This window comes from Maylandia zebra, linkage group LG6 (genome assembly GCF_041146795.1).
Source record: "Maylandia zebra isolate NMK-2024a linkage group LG6, Mzebra_GT3a, whole genome shotgun sequence".
Lineage (NCBI taxonomy): Eukaryota > Metazoa > Chordata > Actinopteri > Cichliformes > Cichlidae > Maylandia > Maylandia zebra.
The window spans coordinates 12714999-12742201 of NC_135172.1; the positions used below are offsets into that span (position 1 = coordinate 12714999).

Sequence of the window (27203 nt, forward strand, 5' to 3'; positions counted from 1 at the left end):
AATGTCCTTTTCTCTGCCACTGTCACCAGAGTGTCCAGCTTCATGCCGACCACAGAGCTAGCCTTCCTGATCAGTTTCTCCAGCCTGGATGAGTCCCTCTTTGCTGTGTTGCTCCCCCAGCACACCACAGCATAGAAAAGTACTCCAGAAACCACCGACTGGTAAAACATCCTCAGGAGCTTCCTGCAGATGTTAAAAGACCTCAGCCTCCTGAGGAAGTACAGTCGGCTTTGGGCTTTTTTATACAGGTGCTCTGTGTTGCATGACCAGTCCAGTTTATTGTCCACCCACAGCCCGAGGTACTTGTACTTGTTGACCACCTCCACCTCCTCCCCCTCTATCTGAACCGGCAGTGGACCTTCTCTGGACCTCCCGAAGTCCACAACCAGTTCCTTAGTCTTTGAGGTGTTGAGTTGCAGGTGGTTTGTGTGACTCCATGCGACAAAGTTCCTCACCAGACTTCTGTACTCCTCTTCCTGATCATCCCAGATACACCCCATGATGGCCGTGTCATCTGCAAACTTCTGAATATGGCATAATTCAGAGTTGTAGCAGAAGTCAGAGGTGTACAGGGTGAAGAGAAGAGGGGACAGCACAGTTCCCTGTGGTGCTCCTGTGCTGCTGACCACAGTGTCAGACGTGATGTCCTTCAGCCTGACGTACTGTGGTCTGTCGGTGAGGTAGTCGGAGATCCAAGCCACCAGGCAGGGGTCCACCTCCATCCTGTTCAGTTTTTCCTGAAGCATACAGGGCCGGATGGTATTAAAGGCACTGGAAAAGTCAAGAAACAGGATCCTGACCGTGCCTTTTCCCCCATCCAGGTGTGAGTGGGCTCTGTGTAGGAGGTACAGGATGGCATCCTCCACTCCGACACCCGCCTTGTATGCAAACTGTAGTGGGTCCTGGGCATGTTGTACCTGTGGTCGGAGGAGGTTGAGGAAGAGCCGCTCTAGAGTCTTCATAAGATGTGACGTCAGTGCCACCGGTCGGAAGTCATTCAGCTCATTGGGCCGGTTCTTTTTGGGGACCGGGACGATGCAGGATGTCTTCCATAGGGCGGGCACTCTCCCCAGTCGCAGACTGAGGTTGAAGACTCGTTGTAGCGGCTCCCCAAGTTCAGCAGCACACGCCTTAAGCATCCTAGGACACACCTTGTCTGGGCCTGCTGCCTTTCTGGGGCGAAGCTTCCTCAGTTGCCTCCTGACCTGATCCACTGTGACACTGGGAGGTGTTTGGGAGGAGGGGAGGGGGGGAGATGTCTTGCTGCTGAGAGAGGGATTGGAGGAGGGGGGTGTCATGGTGTCAGGAAGGGGGGGAAGCGAGGGAGGCAGGAGAGTGGGGAGAGGACTCTGTAGTGAAGGTGAGGGTGAGGGTGGGGGGGTTGTGGGCTGGTCAAACCTGTTGAAGAAGTTGTTGAGTTCGTTTGCCTTCTCCACAGTCCCCCCCACTGTGCTTTTCTTGGTGTTGTGGTCTGTGATGGTTTTCACACCATTCCAGACCTCCCTCATATTGTTCCTCTCCAACTTCTGCTCCACCTTCCTCCTGTAGGTGTCCTTTGCTTCCCTCAGGCAGCGTTTCACCTCCCGCTGTGCTGCTTTCATCTCCTCTTTCACTTTGCTCCTGAAAGCCTTCTTCTTCATGTTGAGGACTATGACTATGACATATCTACCATATTTGTCTGCTATGACATTGTGGGCCTCAAAGGGAATGTTCTGCCTGACCAATATAGAGACCCCACGTGCCCTAGCTTGGAAAAGTGAGTGAAAACACTGGCCCCTCCAACGGGAGAAGAGACGGACATTATCAGAGGCCCTGACGTGGGTCTCCTGCAGGAAAGCCACGTCAGTGTTACGGTGTTTAACATGTGACAAAACCCTCCGTCTCTTGACTGGATGATTTAGACCTTTAACATTCCAGCTTAGAAAGTTCAATTGCAGACTCATCTGATTTGTAGAGCAAAGAAACTATGCACACTGGCCTTAGATGATAAGAACAGAATAACTTTACAGTGGGTGGAAATTAGTTCAGAACAGGTTAAAAAAAAGAACAGTGTATGAGGTTCAAAGCAGTGACCCTTACCCTCCCCAAACCCTCCCCACAACAGAAAATGGCTGCCAAAAAAAAGAACAAGAACAAGCAGCGAGCTCTTCAAACTTAACATATTTAGAGTGTTACTCCTCCTGTCTATGATACCAATAACCTAGGTATTGAAGCAGTCGAACCACTGCTCCGGTGGCCATAGCATAGTAAGCTGAAACCCCGTATAATACTGTTAAGTTTCGAAACTGTATCAGCCACCAAGTCCAAATGTAATTGCTGGAGTGTTTCAAAGCAGAGTCCAAGTATGTAAACAAACAACCAAACACAAAAAGATGATGTAGTTCAATAAGTACTACCGTTATAACTGAATTATTGAATAAGAACAGACAGAAGGCTACGAGTAGATAACAAAACTCCCCGTCTCCGTGCAACAGGTATTACGTCATTAGCCAACGGGTAGAAGTCAATGAGGTTGTCTCCTTATTTAACAAAGAAAACAAAATAAGATTATCGAGTTAAATTAAAGTAATAATCAGCATTTCAGTGCTATAGCACTCAGACTACATCGCTACACTCGGAGAGGAAAAGCAACGTCTTACGTGGATCCCGACTGCGCCTCCATACCTATATGGAATGTTTGGTACCTGCATTTGGTGCCATTGTTTTATCAGTAATAATTCTTCACGGGGCTTCCGGAGCCTTTGGGAGCCTCTCAATGTACTGTTGAGCCTGGTCCACGGAGCTGAAAAACTTTCTGGCGCCTCTGGCCTGCGTTATGCGAAGCCGTGCTGGGAAGAGGAGAGCCGGCCTCAGGCCTCGCCCGTAGAGCTCCGACATAATGTCCTTGTACTGCGCCCGCTGATTGAGGACCTCGGGGCTGTAGTCTTCCACAATTCGGATAGGCACGCCTCGGTAGTCGAATTTCCCTCTCCTCCTAGCTTCTCGGATGATGAGGTCCTTGATCTGGTATCGGTGCAGGCGGATGATCACCGGGCGAGGTGGGCGTCCCACGGGCGGCTTCGCTGCGAGGGAGCGGTGCGCTCTATCGAGCTCCGGTGGAGACTGAAGTATTTCTTTGCCCAATAACTCACAGAGAAGGTTGGAAAAGAAGTGAGTGGGGCGCCCACTTTCAGTGTCTTCAGGCAGTCCAAGGACGCGGATGTTCTGATGCCTGCTACGGCTCTCCAGGTCAGTGACTTTGTTCTTTAGCTGGTTGTTGTCTTCGCGAAGAGCGGCACACGTGTTTTCAAGGTCAGCGACACGTTGGCTCAGGTCTTCAGTTGCAAGCTCCAAGGATGAAACTCTCTCGGCCTGTTCCTCTTGGGCTTGTCGTACCTGGTCCAGTTTTGAATCGAGGGCGTTAAATGAGGTCTTAAATTCAGATGCCAACTCTCGGTGCTGCTGGAGCAGCGTGGTGATAGCCTCCAGTGTTAAGCTAGCGTCCTCCTTTTTGTTCGCTTTTGCACTCTTAGCAGCCATTGGAAAGGGTCAAAAGTGTTCAAAACACTAGAAAAGTAGTTACGAGTGTAAGCGACTTAAAGGTGGCAGTTGAAGGGGTGAAACTGGTCAAAGCGGAGTTAAGTTCACCACAGCAGCTCGTTCCTGCGTCTATTCGGGTCGCATGCTGACCGGAAGTCCTAAATATCCCACTTTAAGCTTTACTTAAAGCTTACCTGTCAGCCACGTTGAAATGGTCACACCTGAGGCCCGCTCTTTACTCAAACAGCACGGTAAAGAAGTGGTCCTTGACCACTTGGTTTTTAATGGGTTCCCGAAGTCCCGCGGGCGCCACTCGGGCTAACTGGACGCCGCCAGGCCTGACCACGCATCTGTGATCAGGAGTCGATGCCACACGCTGAGCAACCGCGCTCCTAGGGATTACCGTCCCCGTCCTAAATAATTTAAATAAATTTAAAAGCACCACTGTCGATTCCACAGTTAAATTATCTGGTGCCCGAGTCCAACCCTGCTAATCAATGTGGGAATAAAATCCCCTATCCAAATGTCCTAATCTAATCTCGTTTCTTGGCTGACGTAACACATTCACACACATAACACACCAACTTCAAACAGACGTCACATCAACTTTGAAATTCACCCCAGCATTAATCACAATAAGCTTTCATCAAATATTCCCCAGACTCTACTTTTATTTATCACAAATTATTACAATAGGGTTTTACCATGGGTGTTTGTGTAACTATTGTCACTGAATAAAAGCCTGCTTGGGGACGCTGGATTTTTGGAGTTGTCTGGGATCATGTGAGGAGCTTGTAGCTCCAAGATCCGGATCCGACACTTCCCTTGCAAGTTTAAAACCGATCGAGCTCTGATCGTCTTGATTCGTTCATGGTGATAAATCTCTGAACTAGTGGAGCCTGCGAGTGCAGACCTAACAGTAGCGATAGTGTCTGTCTCCTGAATCCAAACTGGAAGCTGATTCCACAGAAGAGGGGCCTGAAAACTGGATTCTACCTGGTGCGCTGTGCTGATCATGCGTGTTCATATACGTGGCAACAGCAGACGTGCGTAGATCAACAATGGGTAATATGGAGTGCAGGAGAGAGTACGACCATGCAGCGTTAAAAGCGTGGAAGTACTTATATTACTTCAAGTGTTATTCTGTAAAAAGTGGCAAAAACATTAGCGTCCGTTGTACACTCTGCGAAAAATTACACTTCAAATCTGAACAAGCACCTAGCACGCTACCATGGGAACGGAAATTCACAGAGAAGTAATCAGTAATAAGTAACTAATTACTTTTTCCAAGTAACTTGAACAACACTGATCCACACACAAACACTAGAGAACAATCAGCCACCGCTTCTATTCTTACAAACGTCACAATTTGCAATAATAAGTTTGAATGTTTTTATTCACATGAAAGTGTTTCTACATATGAATCATTAACAACTGTCAGATTTAATGTGATTTCTAAACAGAGAAAATCTCAGCTTTGTGTTTTGTGTTCGCATTAGACCTGATATAACAAAGAAAAGAAAGAAAGAAAGAAAAGATTTTTTTCTCATCAAAGTTTATAAATCAAGTGTACAGTTAGCTTTGATTTGGCAGCGCAGTATGAAAGAGATGTTTCACAGAACATTTACCAGAGACAGACGCTGACTAATATGCTACAGTTCATCTTTATTCTTTTCTAGTTGTGTTAGTGTTGCCATAACTCTGCGTAGGTTCTCTTCATTGTGATTGATTTCTGCAGCTGTTGTCTCAAAGTACTTATTCATGTACTCCTTGCCGGCTCCCACGAAAGTCTGTAGGTCATCCATTAAATCCAGCACTGGTGTAAGCAGTGATGTAAAACGTTTCACTGACTTCAAAAGTTCGTACAAAGGATCCATGAGACGTTTAACATCATCAAGGACAGCAGGAACATAGGCTTTGTCTAAATTATTTTCAGCCTGGAGGACAAAAATAAACCAAATTAATGTAACAAAATATACAAAAGTATGTAGTGTAAAGAGTGCAAACAGACTTTTGTATGATGGGAAATTGTTTTTTTGTTTTAGTTGTCATAGCAAAGCATGTTTTTCTGTTTGGAGTCTGTCAACATCCATGTCATTGACAGACTCACCTTCCTTCTTGCTGTTTCCTTTTGTAATTTTTCAACGTTTCCTTTCAGCTCCTCCTGCAAAACCAGAAAGAACGTCAACAAACATGCGTGCGAAACATGTAACTGGGACAAAATGAGCATTTTACAAGTAAGGAGAAAAGCTTAACCAGTGATCGGACGGTCATGATTTAATGGTAAAGGTGGTTAATTAAAAGTTACATTCTTTATTAAAACAACAACAACAAAAAGAAAGTTAACAGTCAGTTTACCAGTTCGCCCTTGTTTATCAGTGAACTTGAAAGATGGAGCAGACACAGCAAAATCCTAACTAAGCCTTCGGTAGTTGTGACACCACTCATGGTCAACTGTGCCGCTGCCATCAAAGTTTCTGAAACACATGAGAAAGTATCAATAAGGATTTAAGGAAATAAAGATTTGTAAAGAAATGTACAAAGAGAACTTTCTAAGTTTAAGAGATGTTGCATGAAAATCTGCCTGCAATATGTTTTGAGTCAAAGCACCTCTTTCATTTGAATTCCAAAAAGTCACGTTCTGCTTACATGAAAATATCAGCTTCTTTTACATGAACTACTGTGACCTTGAAAGACCTTCCACAGTGAACAAAACGAAACAGAGACTATATTCAGAATATGCATGTGCGTGCATGGATTTATACTAGCTGTCTGTGTATCCTAAATGCACAGACACTGTGGGTACATCAGGGAGTGCATCTGAGATCAGATATAAGATAAGATAAGAATAACTCGTTATTGTCATTGCACATTCATATTTGGTACAATAGTACAATGGAATTGGAAACTGTCCCACATCGGCACTAAACACAACTAAACACAACACAACATGTAGTGGATTTTTAAAAAGTGAAAATAAAAAAAGGATGAATTAATAAATGACACAATGAATGTTTATTGCACATAAAACTAAAACCTCTGGAAAAGGCTGCTGCTGCTGCCATCGCTTGTAAAAGTGGACCAAGTGCTCAGCTTGAGAAAAAGTTGAGAAAACAGAGAAATTTGGAACAATAGATTTTTAAAAATGCTGCAAATGCTTTATATACAAAGTGACTCAACCCACAGGGAACACAGTCAGATGTGAGTCGCCCTTTCACTTTTGTTTTCAACAAAGTGTTTCTGTCCAGGGTGTACCCCGCCTCTCACCCTATGATAGCTGGGATAGGCTCCAGCGCCCCCGCGACTCTGAACAGGATAAGCTGAAGCGAATGGATGGATGGATGGTGTCATGGCTACTGAACGGACCCAAGCGCAGACAGTTCTTTCAACGAAACAAAAAGGGGATTTATTTACAATAGGGATCACCTTAGCGCAAAATATATGTACAGTGAGTTGGGAGGGGGTCCAGGGCTCCAGGGAGAGAAGGGGGGGGGGGAATCCACACACACGCTTCCTCTTCCACTCAGTCACCGCCACCGTTCCTCCGCACACACGCACTCCTCTTCAGCCGCACTCGCTCCAACACTCCACACACTGCCCCACTTGGACAGGTCCGGTAATTCGGTCCAGAATCTACAGACAGAAGGTCAAGGTTAGTTCCACAACATAAAACACGTGTAAGCGATCCTTCTTTGAATATGCCGCGAGCACGAACTCAGGTGGTTCGACGTTCCAGCGGTGAGCTGCTCTGTGCCACTGCCTTAAATAGCAGCTGGGGAAATCAGCCGGATCAGCCGCAGGTGGACACCATCCACAGGGGTGCGTGGGCCAAGAGTGAGAGCCCGTAATGAGCTCCACCCAGGCAGAGAGGAGGAGGAGAGACAAAAAAAAAACCAAAACTAACAACAACAAAACCTGTAGCGAGCGTGGGCCAACCAGAGAGACACGGGGACCGTGACAGATGGTTTCTGTTTGTCTAGTCTGCTTTATAGGAATAGAAGCCCATCAGCTATTGTTATGACATACCATGACAAAACACGCTTTTCTTTCAGTTTGACACTTCATAAAACGTGTCATAAGTGGATTGTGAATTATGTTATATATTTTTATTAGTGTTTAAGAAGTGTCCTGATTTCGTATTTGAGGTAAGAGACAAACGACTGGAGGTCCATTGTGCGTCAAAACAATGATTTTATTAAAGCACACACGTGTGTGGGAAAGATGAGCTCTGCAAAACATCAGCCTCGATCTCCCCAGAACAGTAAACGAGCAGTCATATATATAACATAGTCGATGACAAGCATCATGCGTCAAAGCAGATAAGAAACATGCATCAGTTCCAGTAATTCCGACCTTGGACATATTCTAAAAAAGAACAGTTCCTTCCTCTGTTCCTCCGCCACCGCCAGATGCTTCCTGTTATTTCACTTACTGCACTTCACTTATTTGTGGAACTAAACTGTCACGTATGCAGGTAAAACAACTTTGCAGTTTCGAGCAAAACAAGTCTATATACTGTGTATGTGTGTTCAGGCAGACTATGTGTCTTGACCTCAGTGCATGACCTCACTCGACAAACAAAGACATCTTAGAAGTATACTTCCTGACTCCGTTCGAGTCATCTGTTACTAGGCAAACTCCAATGCAGCAGGCTGCTGAACACACACAGGCCTCTATTCTGTTTACAGGTTATATGTAGTGTATTGTATTGTAAGCATGTATGCAATTCTTTCATGGCTCCAGGTCACCTTAACTTCCTATTGATCGGCCAGACGTCGCGCTGACCGAAGCTTCAGACCATTAATTAACTTGACCGAGCTTCAACTCTTTAATTAGCACAAAATGCAATATGGATAACATGGTTACAGTTGCACCTGCAATGAAAGATTATTATGTAATTATGCTCACACCTGAAATACAAACTTTAATGTAACATCAACAGTTTCAATAAATGCTCTAATGAAATGATAATGATAAATGATACGTAATGCAACAGTAATGATAATGTTATGAATAGTAACAGTAAAATAATATTCTAATCTCTACACTCCTCCTCTTTGGCAGAAGAGGTTTGTTTTCTTTTGGTACAGTATGACTCTCAACTTGCTATACTAGTTACATACTTGTAATTCTTTCAGTTTAAGGGAAGAAAGAAAATAATATATACTAGGCTTTTATAAAGCATGTCTGCTATATTCAAATGATAGAAGATTCTTTTAAAAAGTACACACAGAGCAGTTAGTATGATATGATTTATTTTAACTTTATTTATTTAGGGCCAGCCCTCATTGTTGTTGTTGAGAATTCAAGTTAAATAGAATATGTCCTTATAGTATGTCCAATAAATCTCTACTGAATTAATCCTAGAATAAAATCTAGAATCAAGCACACAAACAGATGATTCTCTGAGCGTTCAAGACAATCTTTCACACATTCTTCTTCATCTAGTTGCTCTGATGTGAGACTTTGTGAAAAAAAGACTTGCTGGACTGTTTGTGTGGCTCGTTGGTCTAGGGGTATGATTCTCACTTTGGGTGTGAGAGGTCCCGGGTTCAAATCCTGGACGAGCCCACGTGTTGTCTATAGAGCCTCTCAGCTGCCACATGCTGTTTAGGCTCCATTTGAAAGAATCTCTGCAGCTGCACACATGTTCCCATAGTCCCTCATACAGGGACAGCTAACAGATCTGATATGAAGGATGTTGTTGGCCTTGTTCTTATTGTTTACCATTTAAATTCTCCAAAAAGTTTTTCTAAGGTAATTATTTGTTATTCAAGATAACACAGAGTTTTATTTTAGATTAAATAAGAGAATTCAATTCAAACTTGTACACAGAACTACTACAATACACAGTTATGTATCATATATTATAAATGTGTAACTCTCTCACACGACTTTAACAATATGCATGTGGAAGAACGCACATCAGTTTTACTGATACACAAAAGGGCCAAAAATAAACATCAGTAAACATTAGTACTTCAGTACCACGAAGGAATCTCTTTCAGTGCATTATGCACACATGTAACTTATGTACCAAGTGAAATAAAATATTACAGATGAAAATTATGTGATGATTTTAACTGCAAAATTCAGATTTTAGGGTCAAAATGTGACTTAATTTGTGGTGTAAGGTTTCTGGTTATGAAGCTTGACGCTGTCATGCTCATCTGTATGACTATATGCTCATGCCACTGTGTTGATTGCAGGTGGGTGCATGCTCCATGTTGCAGGGTTTTTCTTCAGGTACTCTTTTTTTGTCCGCCATGATCTAAACACATGCACCTCATTGGAAGCTCTAAATAACCCACCTAAATTGGTTCTTAATTTAAAATTAAAAGTGATCATCTGAAAATTAGACGAAAGCTTATTTGTGACAATCTAAGAAACATGTAATTGAAGCTGCTCCTCTTTGCTGTGGGCAGGTTTGAGAGCAGCCACCTGGGCTTCGCTGGAGGGCAGCAGGAGCAGCCTCAGCACCTCACTCCTCCTCCGCCTGCAAGCACACCTCTGCTGTGACCTGGAAAATGCCTAAGGAAGCTTTTCCCTTTTCACTTTGGGTGTAAGCGGTCCTGGGTTCAAATCCCTGATGAGCCTGTTTGGTTTTTGGGGCTTTGCTGTTGAACTGTTCATGCAAGTCCTGGGAAACTGTAATTTGCTATTTTCAGATGTCATAAAAACTCCCTCAAAAGCCTTCAGCTGATCCAAAATGCTGGAGCGAGAGTACTGGCAGGGCCTAGAAAGAGAGAGCATAACGTTCAAGACTGAAGATTTTTTATTTGTCACATGCATAGTCATTAAATTACAAAACAAACAGTGAAATGTCTCCTGAACTGCTCCTTTGACTGTACAAAAAAAGACATTATATACAATAAGTAAATAGATTTTAAAAGTCTGGAAATTTTAAATCAAAAATCTGAAAATGTACTTTGTGCAAATGGAGTGTTAAAGTGTCTTGTGCCATATTAGCACAGCAACGTATTGACAGAGCTGTGCAAGTAAACAAGTGAGCAGAGTAATATAAACAGAGTAATTCAACTGAGTGACCAGAGAAGTGTAAACAGTAATGCGACCAGGGTAGTGTGAACAGATTGATATAAGGTCCTGTTTCAGTCACTTATTGATGCTATGAGGGGAGTGGGGGCGTGTTCTGGTTTAGGACTCGTACGGCCTGAGGAGAGAAGCTCCTCCTCGAGTGTCTGTTTTGGCCCCGATGGTGTGGAACCTTCTGCCTGATTGCAGAAGTCGAAACATTTTGTTACTGGGATGGGACCAGTCCTTTAATATCTGAGATGCTCTGGACCAACATCTCCTGGTGTAAATGTCCTGTAGGGAAGTTATATTTGTGGATCATACTGTATTTGCATTTGTAACGCAGCAGCGTTCTGACGCACGGATCACTCTGCTTCTCAATCCTGGACACAGTTATTCCCACACCAGGAAGTGATGTTCTGTGTGAGGATGCTCTCCACAGCGCCTGAATAGAAAGTTCTGAGGACCACTGGAAAAACCTGCTAACTTCCTGAGTTGTCGGAGACGGTACAGGCGCTTGCCTAGCCTTTTTGGACTGGACGTGAATGTGAGCAGACCATTTCAGGAATGAGGAGATGTGAACACCGAGAAAGACAATGAAGCAGAAACTGCTAAGAGTGGGATTCAAACCCACACCTCCAGGGGAGAGTGAGCACTAAACACAGCACCTTAGACCACTCAGCCATCCTGAAACAGATCGAGCTGAACTGATTTTCTGATAAATCCAGAATCCAGTTTAAAATCCTTCCCTTCACATAAAAAGTCTTGAATGAACCTTTGGTCTAACTGCTCTTCACACCTGACTGGTAACAAGATGGCGCTGCTGTGTGTGGTTGCTCATCTGTCACTCAGAAGTTTGTTTCTATTATTTCTGACCTGTGTCATTCACCAAACAAAGTCTCTGCTGAGGTATAATCGCCAGACATGATGATCACCTTTTATTGAAAAGGTCGGCACCACCAGGCCTCTTATCACAGCTCCTGACTCTGACCCTCAGCCTGCTCCCCCAGCATGCAACTGCGATCCTCTATGCTGTTGCATGCTGGGGGAGCAGGCTGAGGGTCGCAGATGCCAACAGACTCAATAAACTAATCCGTAAGGCCAGCAATGTTGTGGGGATGGAGCTGGACTCCCTCAAGGTGGTGTCGGAGAGGCGGATGCTGTCCAAGATAAAGACAATGTTGGATAACACCTCCCACCCACTCCATGACATGTTGGTCAGTCACAGGAGCTCGTTCAGTGAGAGACTGAGATTACCGAAAAGCACCACTGAACGACACAGGAAATCATTCCTGCCTGTGGCCATCTCCCTGTACAACGCATCCACTTAACACACTGTTTGCTGCTACAACTACACATGTTTCTTTTCCAAATATTTATTTATGAGTGACTTATGTATGTATGTATGTATATATATGTATATATTGTATTATTCTTAGTTAGCGTATTGTCTGTCTTGTCTTAATGTTGGTTTAAAATGGAGCACTGTAACAAAAAATAATTTCCCCCAGGGATCAATAAAGTATTCTGATTCTGATTCTGTCTCTGTGTTCTTGATTAAGGAATACACCTGTTTATTCGGGGATGTGCCAACTTGCACTACGGTGCTAGAGCATGATATTGATGTCCAGGGAGCTAAACCTATTAAGCAGCATCCTTATCGAGCCAGCCCCCATAAGCGCTTGCTCATGAAACAGGAGGCTGACTATCTGCTGCAACATGGCTTAGCGAAGCCCAGTCAAAGCCCCTGGAGCTCGCCTTGTATAGTGGAATCTAAGCCAGATGGCTCGCCCCGTTTTATTACAGACTTCCGGAAGGTGAACTCTGTGACTGTGGCTGACTCACATCCTCTCCCAAGAGTTGAGGATTGTGTGGACAGTATTGGACTGCTCAGTATGTCACTAAATTAGATCTTCTTAATGGTTACTGGCAGGTCCCTTTAACTGAACGTGCCTCTAACATCTCTGCCTTTGTTACACCTGATGATTTTCTACAATACGCAGTCATGGCTTTCAGCATGTGTAACGCTCCTGCCACCTTCCAGAGGCTGGTAAATAAAGTCCTCCGTGGCCTGTCCAACTGCAGTGCCTACGTAGATGATCTAGTAATTTATACTGAAACATGGCAAGATCATTTGGAAACGTTACAGCAGGTATTTCACCGTTTGGCTCAAGCTACTCTAACTCTCAACTTAGCTAAGTGTGAGTTTGCCAAAGCTATAGTGATGTACTTAGGCAGGGAGGTGGGACGTGGACAGGTCCGGCCCATAGATGCCAAAGTGGCAGTGATTAAAGAGTTTCCCACACCTACCACCAGGCGTGAGTTGCGTAGGTTTCTAGGGATGGTGGGCTACTACAGAAACCTTTGTAAAAATTTCTCCTCAGTAGTCAAGCCATTGACTGACCTACTCAGCCCAAAAGTTGAGTTTATATGGTCAAGTGAGTGTCAAGATGCTTTTGAGAGTGCGAAAGTCCTCCTCTGCCACACTCCTGTGTTAGCTGCACCTGATTTGACACGACCATTCAAACTGGAGGTTGATGCCAGTGCTGTCGGGGCTGGGGCAGTGCTGTTGCAAGAAGACTTGCAGGGTTTGAACCACCCCGTTTGTTACTTTTCCCGCAAGTTCAATAAAAATCAGTTAAACTACTCCACCATTGAAAAGGAGACCCTGACTTTGTTGTTGGCTCTTCAGCACTTTCACGTATACCTGGGGTCCAGCATGTTACCTCTTGTTGTGTACACCGACCACAACCCACTTGTGTTCCTTACTCGCATGTTTAATCATAACCAGCGCCTTATGCGCTGGGCTCTGTTGTTGCAGGAATACAACTTAAGTATTCACCATAAGAAGGGGTCTGAAAATGTTTTAGCTGATGGTCTGTCCCGCTTGTAAACATGTTTTGCTGTGTTTGTTCTTTGTTTTTGTTCACACTCTTTAATGTCTGCTTCTGCCCAACATAGGTGGTACTTTAAGGGGAGGGGTGGCCCCGCCTTCCTCTATGGAAATCAACGTGTTCCAGGACTCACGGGGGATTGGCTGGCCCGGACCTATGCCCGCCCCACCTTCATTCAGGTCAGAGCGTGCCAGACCACTCACACCATTGGCTGCTGAGGGAGCCTTGAGTACGACAGACCAATGACACAGCTGCCTGCAATCACCTGAGAAGATAAAAGGCTGAGGATTCTTCATTCGTGGAGGGACTTGTTGATTTGAACAGACTGTGGAGACGGTCCCTCCTGCCTTTGCACTGCTGCCATGTGAGCCTTTGTTTTGAGTTGCCTCCTGTGAGATGTTTAGATGAGTAGTGTTCTACTGGTGTTACTGGAGTTGTTATGTTTGTTTAAAATCACTCTATTGCCTAGTGAGTTGTTTCACTAACGGTTTTCAGTTGTGTTAATAAACCTTATGTTTTTCTTTTTATCTAACCCCCTAGTCTCTGGGCTCGTTTATGTTACGTCCACTGTCGCCTAGCAGAGCCGGGTCGTAACACAGAGCATAAACTAACACGTCACTTGGAGATAACTGTAGATTTTTCCTTCATGGTTTCAAATGTAAGCTGGCTGATTTGGTTCATTTTTGTTTTTTTGTTTTAAACTGAGCAAACCTGGTCTTCTCCTGAGGACTGCTGCAGGTATCATGCGAGCATGTTAATTTATTAAAAAAACCAACAGCAAAAACCCCCAAAATAGAATGAAACTCATTTCAGGAGACAAATAGCACTGATAGAGACATTTTTTTTGTACAGATGATTGGCAAACGGAAAGTTTCTAAAGAGTCGTGCACACACAAGTAGACTACTACAACATGCTACTTAGTTAGGAGAGTTTGGGAATGACAACCAAGCGGAACAAGATTAGACCCAAACATTGTCATCGAAACAAAAACACAAAAAGCTGAGGGGAGGGAATAGAGAGGAGGAAAGCTGAGCTGGCAGCGGGGTTGCTGGAGGAAGGCTGCGCCGCCTCGCCAGCTTAGATCTGCAGGGAGAGTTTTACGTTGTGAGAAGAAGGGAATGTTTTTGAAGGGTGCAGAAGCTGCACGTTTGACTGTGGTGTGAGAGGAGCGTGTGTGTCTGTGTGTGTGTACCTTATCGTTCCTGCTAGCAGAGGATTAAAAGCGTACAGCCAGTCGTTCATGTCGTTCTCGTTGTTGGCCTGCAGGAGGATGCCTCCATGTTTTGTGCACACTGCAAATGTGTTGGGCGTCTGAAAAGAAAACATCACATTATATTCATATTCATTCAAATGATAAATCCCAGTCCATTTGCCATTTCATCAATCAACGTGCACCAAAACAATTTGAATGAATTCTCATTAAAGACAAACGTGTTACATCCAGCCTTTCTCTATCCTGCCTCAAACCTTAAGCATGGCCTGCTGGTCTTCGCTGTATTCCACCTGTGCTGTGGAGAGGTTGAGGACGCCTCGCTCCACGGGGTCCTGGTCGCTGTTGTAGATGAAGTCGTAGGGCCGGCGAACAACCACAAAATGCTTCCCCCATGAGTTAGAGCGAGGCTCCACGAAGCTTAGAAAACCCTTCTTGGACACAACAGATCTGAAAAGAAGAGATTTTATTCATTTATTTATTTTTTAAGAGAGCGCTTGTTTTTCTGAGGAAGAAGCAGAGTTGGTTTGTTTCCAGCTGAAATCATCCAGGCTCAGGAATTTGAATCGATCCACATCATTTCTGCTTGAACTAGAGAACATGAGTGTCGACTTACATTTGGTCTGTGAGACACATGTCATAGTGACAGTATTTGGGTTAATATGGCATTACTCACCCTGGTCGCATTTCTTCAATATCAGGCACCAAGTTCAGGAACTCGTTCTTTTGCAGCCCGCGCAAGGTAGGAGGTCTCCAGAGTGGGAACCATCGGGAAGTTTTCACAGTCTGAGCAGGAGGGACTGGAGGCACGTGAGCTGTTCTCAGGGGTCCTTTAACACAAATCACACCAAGTTAGAATCAAATAGATAACCTGTCAATAACCGTTTGCAGATCGAGGTCAATGTTCCTAAAAATATGTTTACTTCTGGCCCATGGAGCCACAGCGGGAGTCCGACAGAGAGGGGGAGGTAGAGGAAGGGGTGAGGGTGGCACTGCTGAAGCTCGTCACGGATGGATCACGTCCGATCGGTGAGATGAGAGAAAGCTGAAGTGAAACAACAGCAGGATGAGGTAGACGTCAATATAGGAACTCCCTGATGTGACACAGAAAGGCTATTTTTTTATTTCTTTGTATTATTTCTCACCTTGCAGTCACTGATGCTGTTCACCAGCTGCTTGTATTCAGTATTGAAGGTGTGTGTCAGAAGGCGCAGGCACTACAACACAACAGGAACAAGACCGATCAGCTCCGAGCAGAGAAGGAAGAAGGCAGCAACAAGAACGCCCACTAAGCCCATGTTTTTCTCACCTTGGTGGCCAGCTCCTTCTCACGCTTTCAAAGGTGGTGCTGGAGATCTGCGAGGAGACGGAGGTGGATGTGGACAGAGTGCCGGAGCTCACGCTGGGGGACAGAGACTCACTCAGGGACTTGGTGGTGGGAGCTGTTCCCACGGGAGCCGCCTCTCCCAGAAGGTGACGGGTCTTTTCCACCTGGACGAAAGATGGGGGCGAATGTGAGGTGGGGAGAAGAGGGGAGGTTAGTCATGTAAAGTCTGTACTCTAAGAAAAAACTTTTTAGAATAGCACTTTGGTCTTTGAGCTGAAAAGTCATTTTTCCCTCAATGATATTAAACAGATTTATTTCTTTATGAATCTTTTAAGGCCCCACCTCCTGCAGCTGCTCCATCTTCTCCAGCTCCCACTGGTGCTCTAGGATGAGGCTATCTCCTCTGGGCCTCCAGCCGGCCAGGTTCTCCTCTCCACGCACATAAGCCACTGATGTGTCCAGCACCTTCCTCCTCCTCCTCTGCATCCCTGCTCAGGACATGAGCCCTCATTAGGATGAAGCTCTCCACAGAATTATGATAAAACAGCTGCCGTTCTTTAAACATGTTTCATGGCCGCTCACCTGGGCTTCCAGTGTCAGACATCTTACACAAGCTCAGCTCGTAGATCCCAGTCACTCGGTTGTTATAATGAAGCAGAAGTTTTGAACAAGGAAACTTTGTAACGAAATGCCAACGACCGCCTGTCTGTTTTCAGGGCTGTATTTGAAGCCATGCTCCAATCAGGCAAAGTTTTAAGTGTTGCACATTTCGATGGGTTTCTTTCAGCTGACATAGTTTCCATTTGGGTCATGTGGTGTTAGATACCCCAGCGTGTGGTCATAGGGTGAAGAGCCCGGACGATTAGTGGGATTTTAGGTGTGGTGTAAAAATGACGCTGCAACTTTAAAAACGTTGTTGCTTTAAGGATTAACGTACAACCATACTTGGGCTGAGTTTGACACTGGTTCTCTTCAGTAATTAAAATAGCTTTAACACATGATAAGATCAAATGTCAGCTACACTGTGACAGTCGAGGGGCCACACTCAGATATATTTATTCGCTTGTTCTCTTTGTGTGATAAGAGTTTCCATCTGAATTTAACCCCTGTGTGGGGCTGATCTTTCATTTCATTTTATTTCAAGCTCAGATTCTTTGCCTTTGGCACATTTTCTGTGACGAGACTTCAAACCATTCCCACCGTCCTTATTAATCAACATGGTGAAGTGATTCTTCGCAAGGTGATGGGATAGGAAGAGTTTCAGAAAATGAGGCCTTTTGTCTTTATTGGAGAGGTCAGTGCAGACAGGACGGATGGGGGGAAGGCGAGGGGGGAATGACACACAGGAAACGGTGTTGGTCAGACCCAAAGACAGGCGTGGGCAGTGAGGACTCTCACCTTCAGACTCACTGTCTAATCAGTCTGACAGTGAGTCTGAAGACTGAGCAACCCAACACACGTTACTATGTTCATCATCATCATCATTGTTTATTTATATAGCACTTTAAAAACACACAAGGCTGACCAAACTGCTGAACAATAGAAACATAATAGATACCATAAGAATAATAAATACGATACAATAATAAACATAGCGAAAAACAATAAAATACAAGTCAGTCAACCACTGAGTCAAAAGCCAGTGAATAAAAATGCTTTTTCAATCTGGATTTAAAAACCAGCACTGATGTCGATTGCCTAATGTGAAGAGGAAGATTATTCCAAAGCTTAGGAGCCACGATAGAGAACGCTCGGTCTCCTCTCAGTTTCAGCCGTGATTTGGGGACTGAGAGCAACAGCTGCTCAGCTGACCGGAGCGAACGAGTGGGGACATAGGGCTTCAGCAGGTGCCAGACCATTTAAAGATTTAAAAACCAATAAAAGAACTTGAAAATGAATCCTAAATTCAATTGGAAGCCAGTGCAGGGAGGCCAAGAGTGATGTTATCACTAAGCAGGACATTAAATCAAATTAATGAGACACCAAAACAAGAGCTGGAGCCCAAGACAGCCATGAAGTCACAGTGTACACAAATACACAAGAAACACAGAAACCAGCTGGGTGGATGTGGCTCGGGAACCTTCTGTTACCTTGAACGTCGGTGTTTTGAACGCTGGCTGCTCCAGTCTGCTTGTATTTGTCCAAGATTTCCCCTCATATCTTGGTTATGGTTATTTTTTCTTTTATTAAACTGATCACACTCCTGTTCATGAATAGAAAAAAACCCCATCAGTGTATTTTCACTTAAACAAGCAGCTGTTTTTTTTGCATTAAAGTTATATAAAAATGTAACAGTGCAAATTCCTCGCTGACAGTTTAACCAAAAGGCATTTCCAGTGGAAAGTAGCCGACATATCCTCAGCATAACCATGTATAATATCCACAAAACCTGAGAAGGTTGGAGAGAAGGTAGGCGAACTCTGCTGGGATCTGCGTTTAACAAAGTGTCTAAAGACGAAACAAAGAAATCTTTCTGTAAATGTTCAGATGCACAGACTGGACTGAAAAAGAGTGAAAAAGCAGCTAACGTCCAAAAATAAGAAAACTTTGAAAGAACTCCAAAAAAACCTGGAGAACTTTTGCTCAAAAAACAGTTTTGTTTTTTTTAAATTACAAGGCAATCTGACAAAATGTCATCAAATGAGACTCAAGACTTCTGCAGGTCTCTGCCATGACTCAATTTTTTTTTCTTAACGGCAGAAACAATTGTTCCTTTTTTACTTTGTTTCTATTTTCTCTTCTTGTTTTTATCTGTTGAACAACAAACAACATTCATGCTGATTCACATAATATCCTGTCTCTACTCTCTGGGATTTCCTCGTAGCTCTTTGATGCAAAGAACATCCATCAAACGCTCCAGCTTGTGCTCAACATCATCGTGAACGGTGAAGGTACTCTGACGAGAAAATACTCAGTCGACCTTTTGGTTGATTTGTTAAAGAACCCCAAAATAGCTGATTACCTAACAAGGTATGCAGATAATTCACAGCTCTTTTCCTGAATAGCTGCTTTAAAACTCTGCTGAAAGCCTTTGTCCATTTCCAGGTATCCCCACTTCTCGGCATGTGTGTCTCAAGTGTTAGGACTGCTGCATTGGAAAGACCCAGACCCTGCAGCCAAGGTGAGAGACGACAAATATGATAACCCACACCAGCTGTGCTTAACTCTGTAAGTTCCCAGTATTCCCTGAAACCATCACGTGTGACACAGTTTACATCAGACGTGATGCAGCTGACGTCAACACTGACCTTCTTGTGGTAACAGAGACTTAAAAAAATAATAATAAAGCTCCAATCTCCTCAGGCGGACTCTCTTCTAGGCTCTCCTGACTGTTCCCTTTACATGCTGATGATGTGTCTTGTAAATCTGGATCCCTTTCCAGCAGGACGCTCCTCTTTTTCAGACAGTACCTCAGCTGCTCTCTCTCCTGACAGTCAGCTGTCCACCTCTGCATGGCCAGTCGAGCCAGCGCCGGCATTTGAGGCAGAGCTCGGAGCAGAGCGGGCAGCCAGGCTGAGCACGGAGCAGAGGTTGAAGGTCGCAAACTGACATCCACGTCTTCCAGAGAGCCCAGACCTCCTGCTGCAAACAGACTGCACCAACCGTTGTCTCCCACCAAGCTGTTGTAGGACAGATCCAGTGCACGGAGTGAGGAGAGACAGCCCCGTCTGCACACGGCAGCTGCACAGAGGAAGAGGACCCATTGATAACTGATCACTTTATGCCTGTTCACTTTACTTGTTATGATATTTTGATACCACGGTTAGCATTTACAGGATATTGTTTTATACAGGAAAACTGTTACTCAATAAGGCCGATCTACTAGTTGTTTTTCTCTTTCTCTGTGACCCAAGAATTAATGTGTAGGACTCACAGGCTGGTACCAGAAGGTCGAAAACACCACAGAGATGAGACCACTTCCTTACTCCCATCCTCCCTTTTTCTTTATCTCCTGGAAAAGGCTCGTTAAAGGCTAGGTGGTTTGTTTCAGAATTCACTGATGAAAGAACTCTGTATTTTATGTCTAGGAGTGTATTTTGCTGGGATGATCATAAATTATAGCTGAACTGATAAACTACACACAGGATACTTCTTGGCTCACAAGGCAGGAAGACGTTTCCTTATTTGGTCTGTACCGGTTTGAACTGGGAAAGCTGACACACGAACCTTTTTTTTCATCTATATAAACTGCTGTGTATCAAATAAACCTTTGAGTCGATTGGGAAGGCAACCTAAAGCAGTCTCTGTTTTCTTGTTCTCCCAAGCTGCTCCCGAGCTCGTACTAACACGCTGAATGGCATACCTGAGTGTTACTTTAAATAATTAGGAATCTTAGAAGGAAAGGACAGAACTCTGCTTATAGCTCACGCCACGGAGGAAACCCGGGAAGGCAATTTCCTTCATTACTGTTTTGTTCACAGTGTTTCTGATGGAGACAAAAATAACACCGAATAGTTTCATTGTTTTGTTTTATACGACAGCTACAGATGCTGGCAGCATGAAATAAATGAAAGAAATATCAATTTCCTTCAGGCTTTACTTGTCTTAATATACATTTATGCAGCCTAATGATCCACTACAGACCAAAAAAGAAAAAGTATAATGTCATTGTGTGTTAGTTACCCAGATGTAGCATGTCATCAGTGGTGAGCTCGCAGCTGCAAAGACGGAGCTCGCTGATGACTGATGGCTGCAGAGCATCCAGCAGGAGCGCCAAGTGACCGCCAACCACTTTACACCAGGAAATATCCACCGTGCGCAGATAGGACACCGCCAGGGCTGATGCATAAACACAAAGTTTTCACCATTTCAGGCTAGAGGGTGGAAGAGGTATTCGGGGAGAATGACTTGAAGGAAAACTTCTATAAATAAACAAGTGTGTGTGTGTGTGTTACCCAGAGCAGTGAAGGACTCGTTGCTCATGTAGCAGCTGTTGAATGGCAGCCGCCTCATTTGTGTCGCAGGGAGGGCGGAGACCAGCAGGTGGACCACACCTCCCACTTCCTTATTGGATGACACATCAAGCTCGGTCAGTGCAGTGAGAGAGGGCAGCACCTGGACTGAAAAACAACGAGTCACATGACTGCTGCAGCGAGCATGCGATTAGTGTCCGGCGTGTGAGATTGGTAGCAACTGACTCAGAGCCTCTAGATCATCTCGCGTGAGGCAACACAGGTGGAGGTCGAGTCTCTCCAGGTGTGTGACGTGAGCCAGGTGAAAGGTGAGGCGGCTCAGTCCACCAGCTAGAAGCAGCTTTACAGTATATTAATCAGAACAATGCTGCTCTCTAATGTATCTTGGTAAAGCGCAGAAAAATCTAATGTTTTATATGATACAGTGTGATTTCAGTAACATATCATAATGGAGGCTTCAGCAAGTACTTACGAAGGAAATCTTTCCTCTGCTCTTCAGTTAGTTCATCAAATACCTCCCAAAACATCTGTATGGTGGGGTGGCGGTCATGATATCTCCAACCATAACTTGTGTTCTGAAAATAGTGAAAATGACTGTTATAATCATAGAGTTTGTAAGGTCAGGCATACACTATGTTGCCAAAAGTATTCCCTAACACATCCAAATCATTCAATTAATGTGTTCCAATCACTTCCATGGACACAGGTGTATTAGATCAAGCACCTAGGCATGCAGACTACTTCTACAAACATGTGTGAAAGGACGAGTCGCTCTCAGGAACTGAATGAATTCCAGCATGGTAATGTGATAGGATGCACCAGTGCAACAAGTCCAGTCATGAAATTTCCTCGCTATTAAATATTCCATAGTCAGCTGTTAGTGATATTATAACAAAGTGGAAGTAATTGGAAATGACAGCGAGTCAGCTGATGCTAAGGCTCATAGTGCACTTAAGTCACCAATATCTGCAGTCTGCTGTTGTTACAGATGTCCAAACTTCATTGGTTTCCATGGCTGAGCAGCTGCATCCCAGCCTTACACTGACAAACACAATGCAAAGCGTCAGATGGAGTGATTTAAGCATCTCAACACTGGACTCTAAAGCAGTGGAGATGTGTTTACTGGAGTGACGAATCACACTTCTCTGACTGGCAATCCGATGGATGTGTCAGGGTTTGGTGGTTGCCAGAAGTACTTGTCTGACTGCACTGTGCCAAGTGTAAAGTGTGGGCATGTGTGCACATGGCTGGGCACCAGTGCACAATACAAGGTCCATAAAGACATGGATGAGTGAGTTTGGTGTAGAAGAACTGGACTAGCCTGCACAGAGTCCTGACCTCAACCTGATAGAACATCTTTGGGATGAATTAGAGCAGCAACTGTGAGCCAGGCCTTCTCCTCCAACGTCAGTGTCTGACACCATAAATGCACCTCTGGAAGAATAGTCAAAAAATTCCCATAAACACACCTAAACCTTGTGGAAAGCTTTCCCAGAAGAGTGGAAGCAGTTATAGCTGCGAAGGGTGGGCTGACTATTATATTATACTATCATACAAAAGTCTGGATTAAGACTGAGATGTGACTCAAGTTCATATTTGTGTTAAAGCAGCCGACTGAATGCTTTTGACAGTATGCAGTACACAGTTATTGTGCTACAGGACAGCTGTGAAACTACAGCCTGTGTCTGTTTGGCTGACTGTACCTGTTTGAACTTTTCCCAGTCATGCACGTCCTGGCCGACCAGCACTCCCTGCAGCTCCTCTGGTCGAAACAGCCTCACCAAATCCTGCTCACACACCAGGAAGAAGCCTCGCTTGAACTCCTGGAACAGACTCTCCACTGATGTGTTGAAGGCATGATTCACATAGGCCTCCACAAACTCCTTCCTGTTTAGGAGGGAAAATGTTAAATTAGCAAACATTTCACAGAGACAAAGGTGCTGCAGATGAACCTCACAAACACTTCATGTTTTATATTTACCTCATATTAAGACCTACTAAGGACCTGATTGTTTTTAATTATGTCCTGATACATAAAACCTGAGAGCTCACATAACTGCATATGCTCAGAATAGACAGCACACATGGATACAAATTACTGCCTTGCAGCAGCAATCTTCAGACCATCACTATGAGCTCCATACAAGGTTACACTGTTCCTGTTATTAACAGCAGGGGGCACTATCAGCCACAGACTGGGAGCCAGATATGCTCTGCTGGTGCCTCATTGTTACAGAGGAAAGACTCTATAGTGAGAAACAGCTGAGGGGGAAACACTGATCTGGAAACGTCTGAGTGTTACAGAGGATATACATAGCACTGTGGTTCAGTGTCACACAATCACAAACAAATACAGCAAAGTACTAAAAAGGGTGTTGCCTCCAAAGATTGCTTTTACTGGTTTGGAGCTTAGGAGGCTTAATAACAACAGGCATGAATGAAGACAGATCAGAACAGCTGTTTGATCACAGCATCCAGTACCAACACAATCATCCACACTCAAGAGCCTGTTGGCTTCAGAGTCAGCAGCTGAATGTCTAAAATATCAAATGTCATTTTTGGTCCATCAGCTACAGCATGAACTGCTTAAAGTGAGAAGCAGCCTGAAGCCCGACAGATTCATCTTTCCAGACTGAAAATATCTCAGAGTGAACCGAGTGGTGCGTTTTCAGGGTGATCTCACAAAGTCAAATCCCTTTAATGATGTTCTGTCCTGTCTTCCTCTATCAAAAGCACACAAACACTATAAAACATTGTTTCGGTGCTTTGGGGTTTTGTTTTCTACACAGAGGTATAGCACGACTAGACCCTAAAGGCAGGCTGCTCACCTACAACCAGCTCACGAACATCTTTCCAATGGAGCTCGCTGCCCTTCTCGTGGATGAGGGTCACTGTGATCCTCCGCTGGATCCCCTGCAGCAAACATAACAGGAGCTCAGGATCACAGTGAGCACAGCTAGAGCAACATTACGCTTTAAAAGAAGATATTCAACTGTGTACAAAGGAAGCAGTTACCACTGTGTGAGTAATAAGGAAACAACATGTGCACCAATCCTGTACCTGGGGAGCACTTGCTGAACCTTCTTGGTACCAGCCAGGTGAGCGCTGATATCTGGACACTTCACAGCTCGAGAGCGCTCCATGAGGAGACGAGCATCCCAGCTCTGCAATGGAAAACAGACAATGAATTCTCTGCTTTTTATCATTAGATGTATTTCTGTATTAAAAAATTCCGTTTATTGGGCCACTTTGTGCTAGAAGAATTTTTCCAGCATAAAATAGCCTCTATCATTTCACTAACTAACTTATTTCACTGCTGCTAATGACGTTTCACAAACTGTCACAGGTTTTTTAGCTTCGTTCGTATAAACTTTCTTGTGGTTGAGATTCTCGAGAAAACAGCCAGCACACTGAGCAGCAGAGGGTGACAACAGTTGGTTTATAATACGCTGAGATTTGACAGACAGAGACAGAAGAATGAAGGAGAACAACACAGAGTCACGCTATCAAGGAGAACCTGGACGGTAGATTCAGCAGTTTGGCTTGAAGCTTGCAAACTGTTTTAACTTGTTATGTCCGATTAAGTTTTCCTTCCAGGATGCTCGCCAGTTTTCTTTCACTTGTTTCCTGCCAGCAGAATGCATACACAGCTGCAGTAACTACACACAATGTTGCAGAAAACATGGAGCAGCAACAAACATGTGTTGGTCTCTAATCACCCATTCAAACTCACACAGCGACAGGTCTGTGGTCACTTATATCAGCCAATCAGGGCTAGACTTGGTGTTGCTTAGCAGGGAAAGAAATAAACTCAATGATAATGACGCTCCAGTTTCTCATGAATACGAATCACTTTAAGCAAGTCTGCAGGTTTCATTTAGTGTTTTTAACTAAACTCTTTGATGTAATCATTCTGAGTGCAAATCAAAAGTTGGACCTGTTCAGAAGTGTAGTTGTCGGGCATGTAACCGTTCCTGAAACACGCCACAGTTTGCCGTCCCTGAAGTGAAAGTGACACAAAAGACACAATCCATGTCGACACACAGCGACCTCCATCTCCTCTTCATCCAGTTTGGAGGCCTTCCTTGAAGTCTCTCGTGCTGCTGTCCACTGGGAATCCCCACATGTGCCTCTTCCCCGTGTCTACGACATGTAACAAATATAATAAAATAGCAAGAAATTATAAAGTAAATGACAAGATTTTCCATTTACTCTAATTTAACAGTAGTCATCTTGCAGAAGACAGTCGTTTGGTTACTATAGTAAAAACTATTATGTCACACAAACACAAACACAAAGAACATCAACAATGAGCACCTTTCTTTTTGCTGAAAGTGATATAGCTTTCTGTTACCATCAACTGAAACCGCCAACATTTCAGGTGTGCATGCTGGGCAGCTGAAGCTGACATCACAGCACAGCTGCTCTTCCTCATCAAGAAAGCTGTGCTGCAGTGCATCGCTTTTGGCACGCCCAGTCTGTATGTACAGAAACATAACAGAGGAGTAAATATTTGCATCTGCTTATTGAAAAACAATATCAAAGAAATACTTCACTCAGCCTTCCCCCACACTTGCAGTTGCTTGCAAAAGTATTCGCCCCCCTCAGATCTGTGGCAAGATCTGAAACTGCTGTTCACAAACGCTGTCCATCTAATCTGACTGAGCTGGAGCTGTTTTGCAAAGAAGAATGGGCAAAGATTTCAGTCTCTAGATGTGCAAAGCTGGTAGAGACAGACCCTAAAAGACTGGCAGCTGTAACTGCAGCAAAAGGTGCTTCTACAAAGTATTGAGTCAGGGGGCTGAATAATTACGCACACCCCACTTTGCAGTTATTTATTTGTAAAAAATGTTTGGAATCATGTATGATTTTCCTTCCACTTCTCACGTGTGCACCACTTTGTGTTGGTCTTTCACGTGGAAGTCCAATAAAATTGATTCATGTTTGTGGCTGTAATGTGACAAAATGTGGAAAAGTTCAAGGGGGCCGAATACTTTTGCAAGCCACTGTAGTACCACGCTCCAACAGTTTTGCAAACTAGAGGCCATCCTGCTACACATAAAATATATCAGTGTCATAAATGTTAGTTTAGTCACGTGTTTGTTTATTATCCTTATTGTTTTATCTGGGACTGTTTGCAAACATCTCAGAGAGAGGAGACACCAGCATCTGAACAGAGACTCAAACCAGCAACCTGCAGCTCCCTGCTTGGCTGCTCCAGTTTTCTCCTCTCTCATGTTGCCCACCAGTGATTTCTAGCTGCCCACCCACACAGCAGGCTAGAATATGCACTGAGCCTCAGCACCATGGTTGCAATACTTGGACATGTTTTCTTTATTAAATAATGAACCAGACCCCAAAAAGTAAACAGCTGTTATTGCTAGGCAACGGGAGCAGCATTTGGTGATGCAGCACCTGACATTCCTGACCATGTGGGCGGAGCATGCATGGAATGGAATGTTTTGTAGAACTGTGCAACACAAGCACTTAGTTACAGCATTTTTCATTTTATCCAGACACAGCTAGAGACACATCTACAGCAGCATCTCTGTGCAGGACAGACGACGGTTGAAGAAAAAAACACATCGAAAACTTCACTTCTCTACAAAACTTTGGTTCCTTTGTTTAAAAGGCCAAAATGAATCAAGGGAGATCGAGAAGAGGATTGGTGAGTGCGTCACCATACAGTACAGAACAGTCTGAGCTGATTAAACTACGAGAAGAATTTCAAATAATACAGGCTGAAAATGTCAAATTAAAAGAAGTGGCAGAAGAATCAAGAGGAGAAGCTAAAAATTCAAAGTTTGAAACCGAAGTAGTATTGAAGGAATTACTGCATGTGGGTCTAAAGCTTAAAGGAGAGAAGATGGGAAAACAACAAGCAGAAAATGAGAATGAAAACATCAAGAAAGAACTGTTGGAAGCTCAAAAAGCATTGCAGGAAGAGAAAAGCACAGCACAAGAAGCTAAAAATAAATATCAAACTGCAAAGAAGGAGGCAGAAAATGTGATGCAGGAATTACAGGAGGTGCAGGAAGCTTTTGAAGGGGAGAAAAGGAAAATGCAGTTGGCAGCACAAGAAGCTGAAAATGTAACGGCTGAAGCTGAAATACTCAGGAAGGAATTACTGCATGTAAAGCAACAACTTGAAGAGGAGAAAAAACGTAAACACGAGGCAGAAAATGAGATTGAAAATATGAAGAAAGAATTGTTGGAAGCTCAAAAAGTGTTGGAGGAAGAGAAATTTAAAATACAGGAAGCAAAGAAAGAAATGGAAAATACAAAGAGTTTCACTCAAAACATGAGG

At 44.1% G+C, this 27203-nt stretch overlaps 1 protein-coding gene, 1 long non-coding RNA gene and 1 other non-coding gene across 3 annotated transcripts; 1 reads left to right on the forward strand and 2 right to left on the reverse strand.

The window, feature by feature from the left end:
* Positions 1-5128: 5128 nt before the first annotated feature.
* Positions 5129-6875, reverse strand: LOC143419157 (uncharacterized). The gene is made up of 3 exons (XR_013099136.1): positions 6787-6875; positions 5878-5996; positions 5129-5683 (listed from the first exon to the last, which is right to left on the reverse strand). It is a non-coding gene; the product is annotated as an uncharacterized LOC143419157 (long non-coding RNA).
* Positions 6876-7240: 365 nt separating this feature from the next.
* LOC143412322 (kinesin-like protein KIF1B) lies at positions 7241-15612 on the reverse strand. The gene is made up of 5 exons (XM_076884678.1): positions 15580-15612; positions 15333-15486; positions 14914-15106; positions 14639-14757; positions 7241-10255 (listed from the first exon to the last, which is right to left on the reverse strand). The coding sequence occupies exons 2-5, from the start codon at positions 15341-15343 to the stop codon at positions 10051-10053; spliced, it is 528 nt and encodes a 175-aa protein (XP_076740793.1). The 5' UTR covers positions 15344-15486; positions 15580-15612; the 3' UTR covers positions 7241-10050.
* Positions 9019-9090, forward strand: trnap-ugg (transfer RNA proline (anticodon UGG)). The gene has a single exon. It is a non-coding gene; the product is annotated as a tRNA-Pro (tRNA).
* Positions 15613-27203: the final 11591 nt, after the last annotated feature.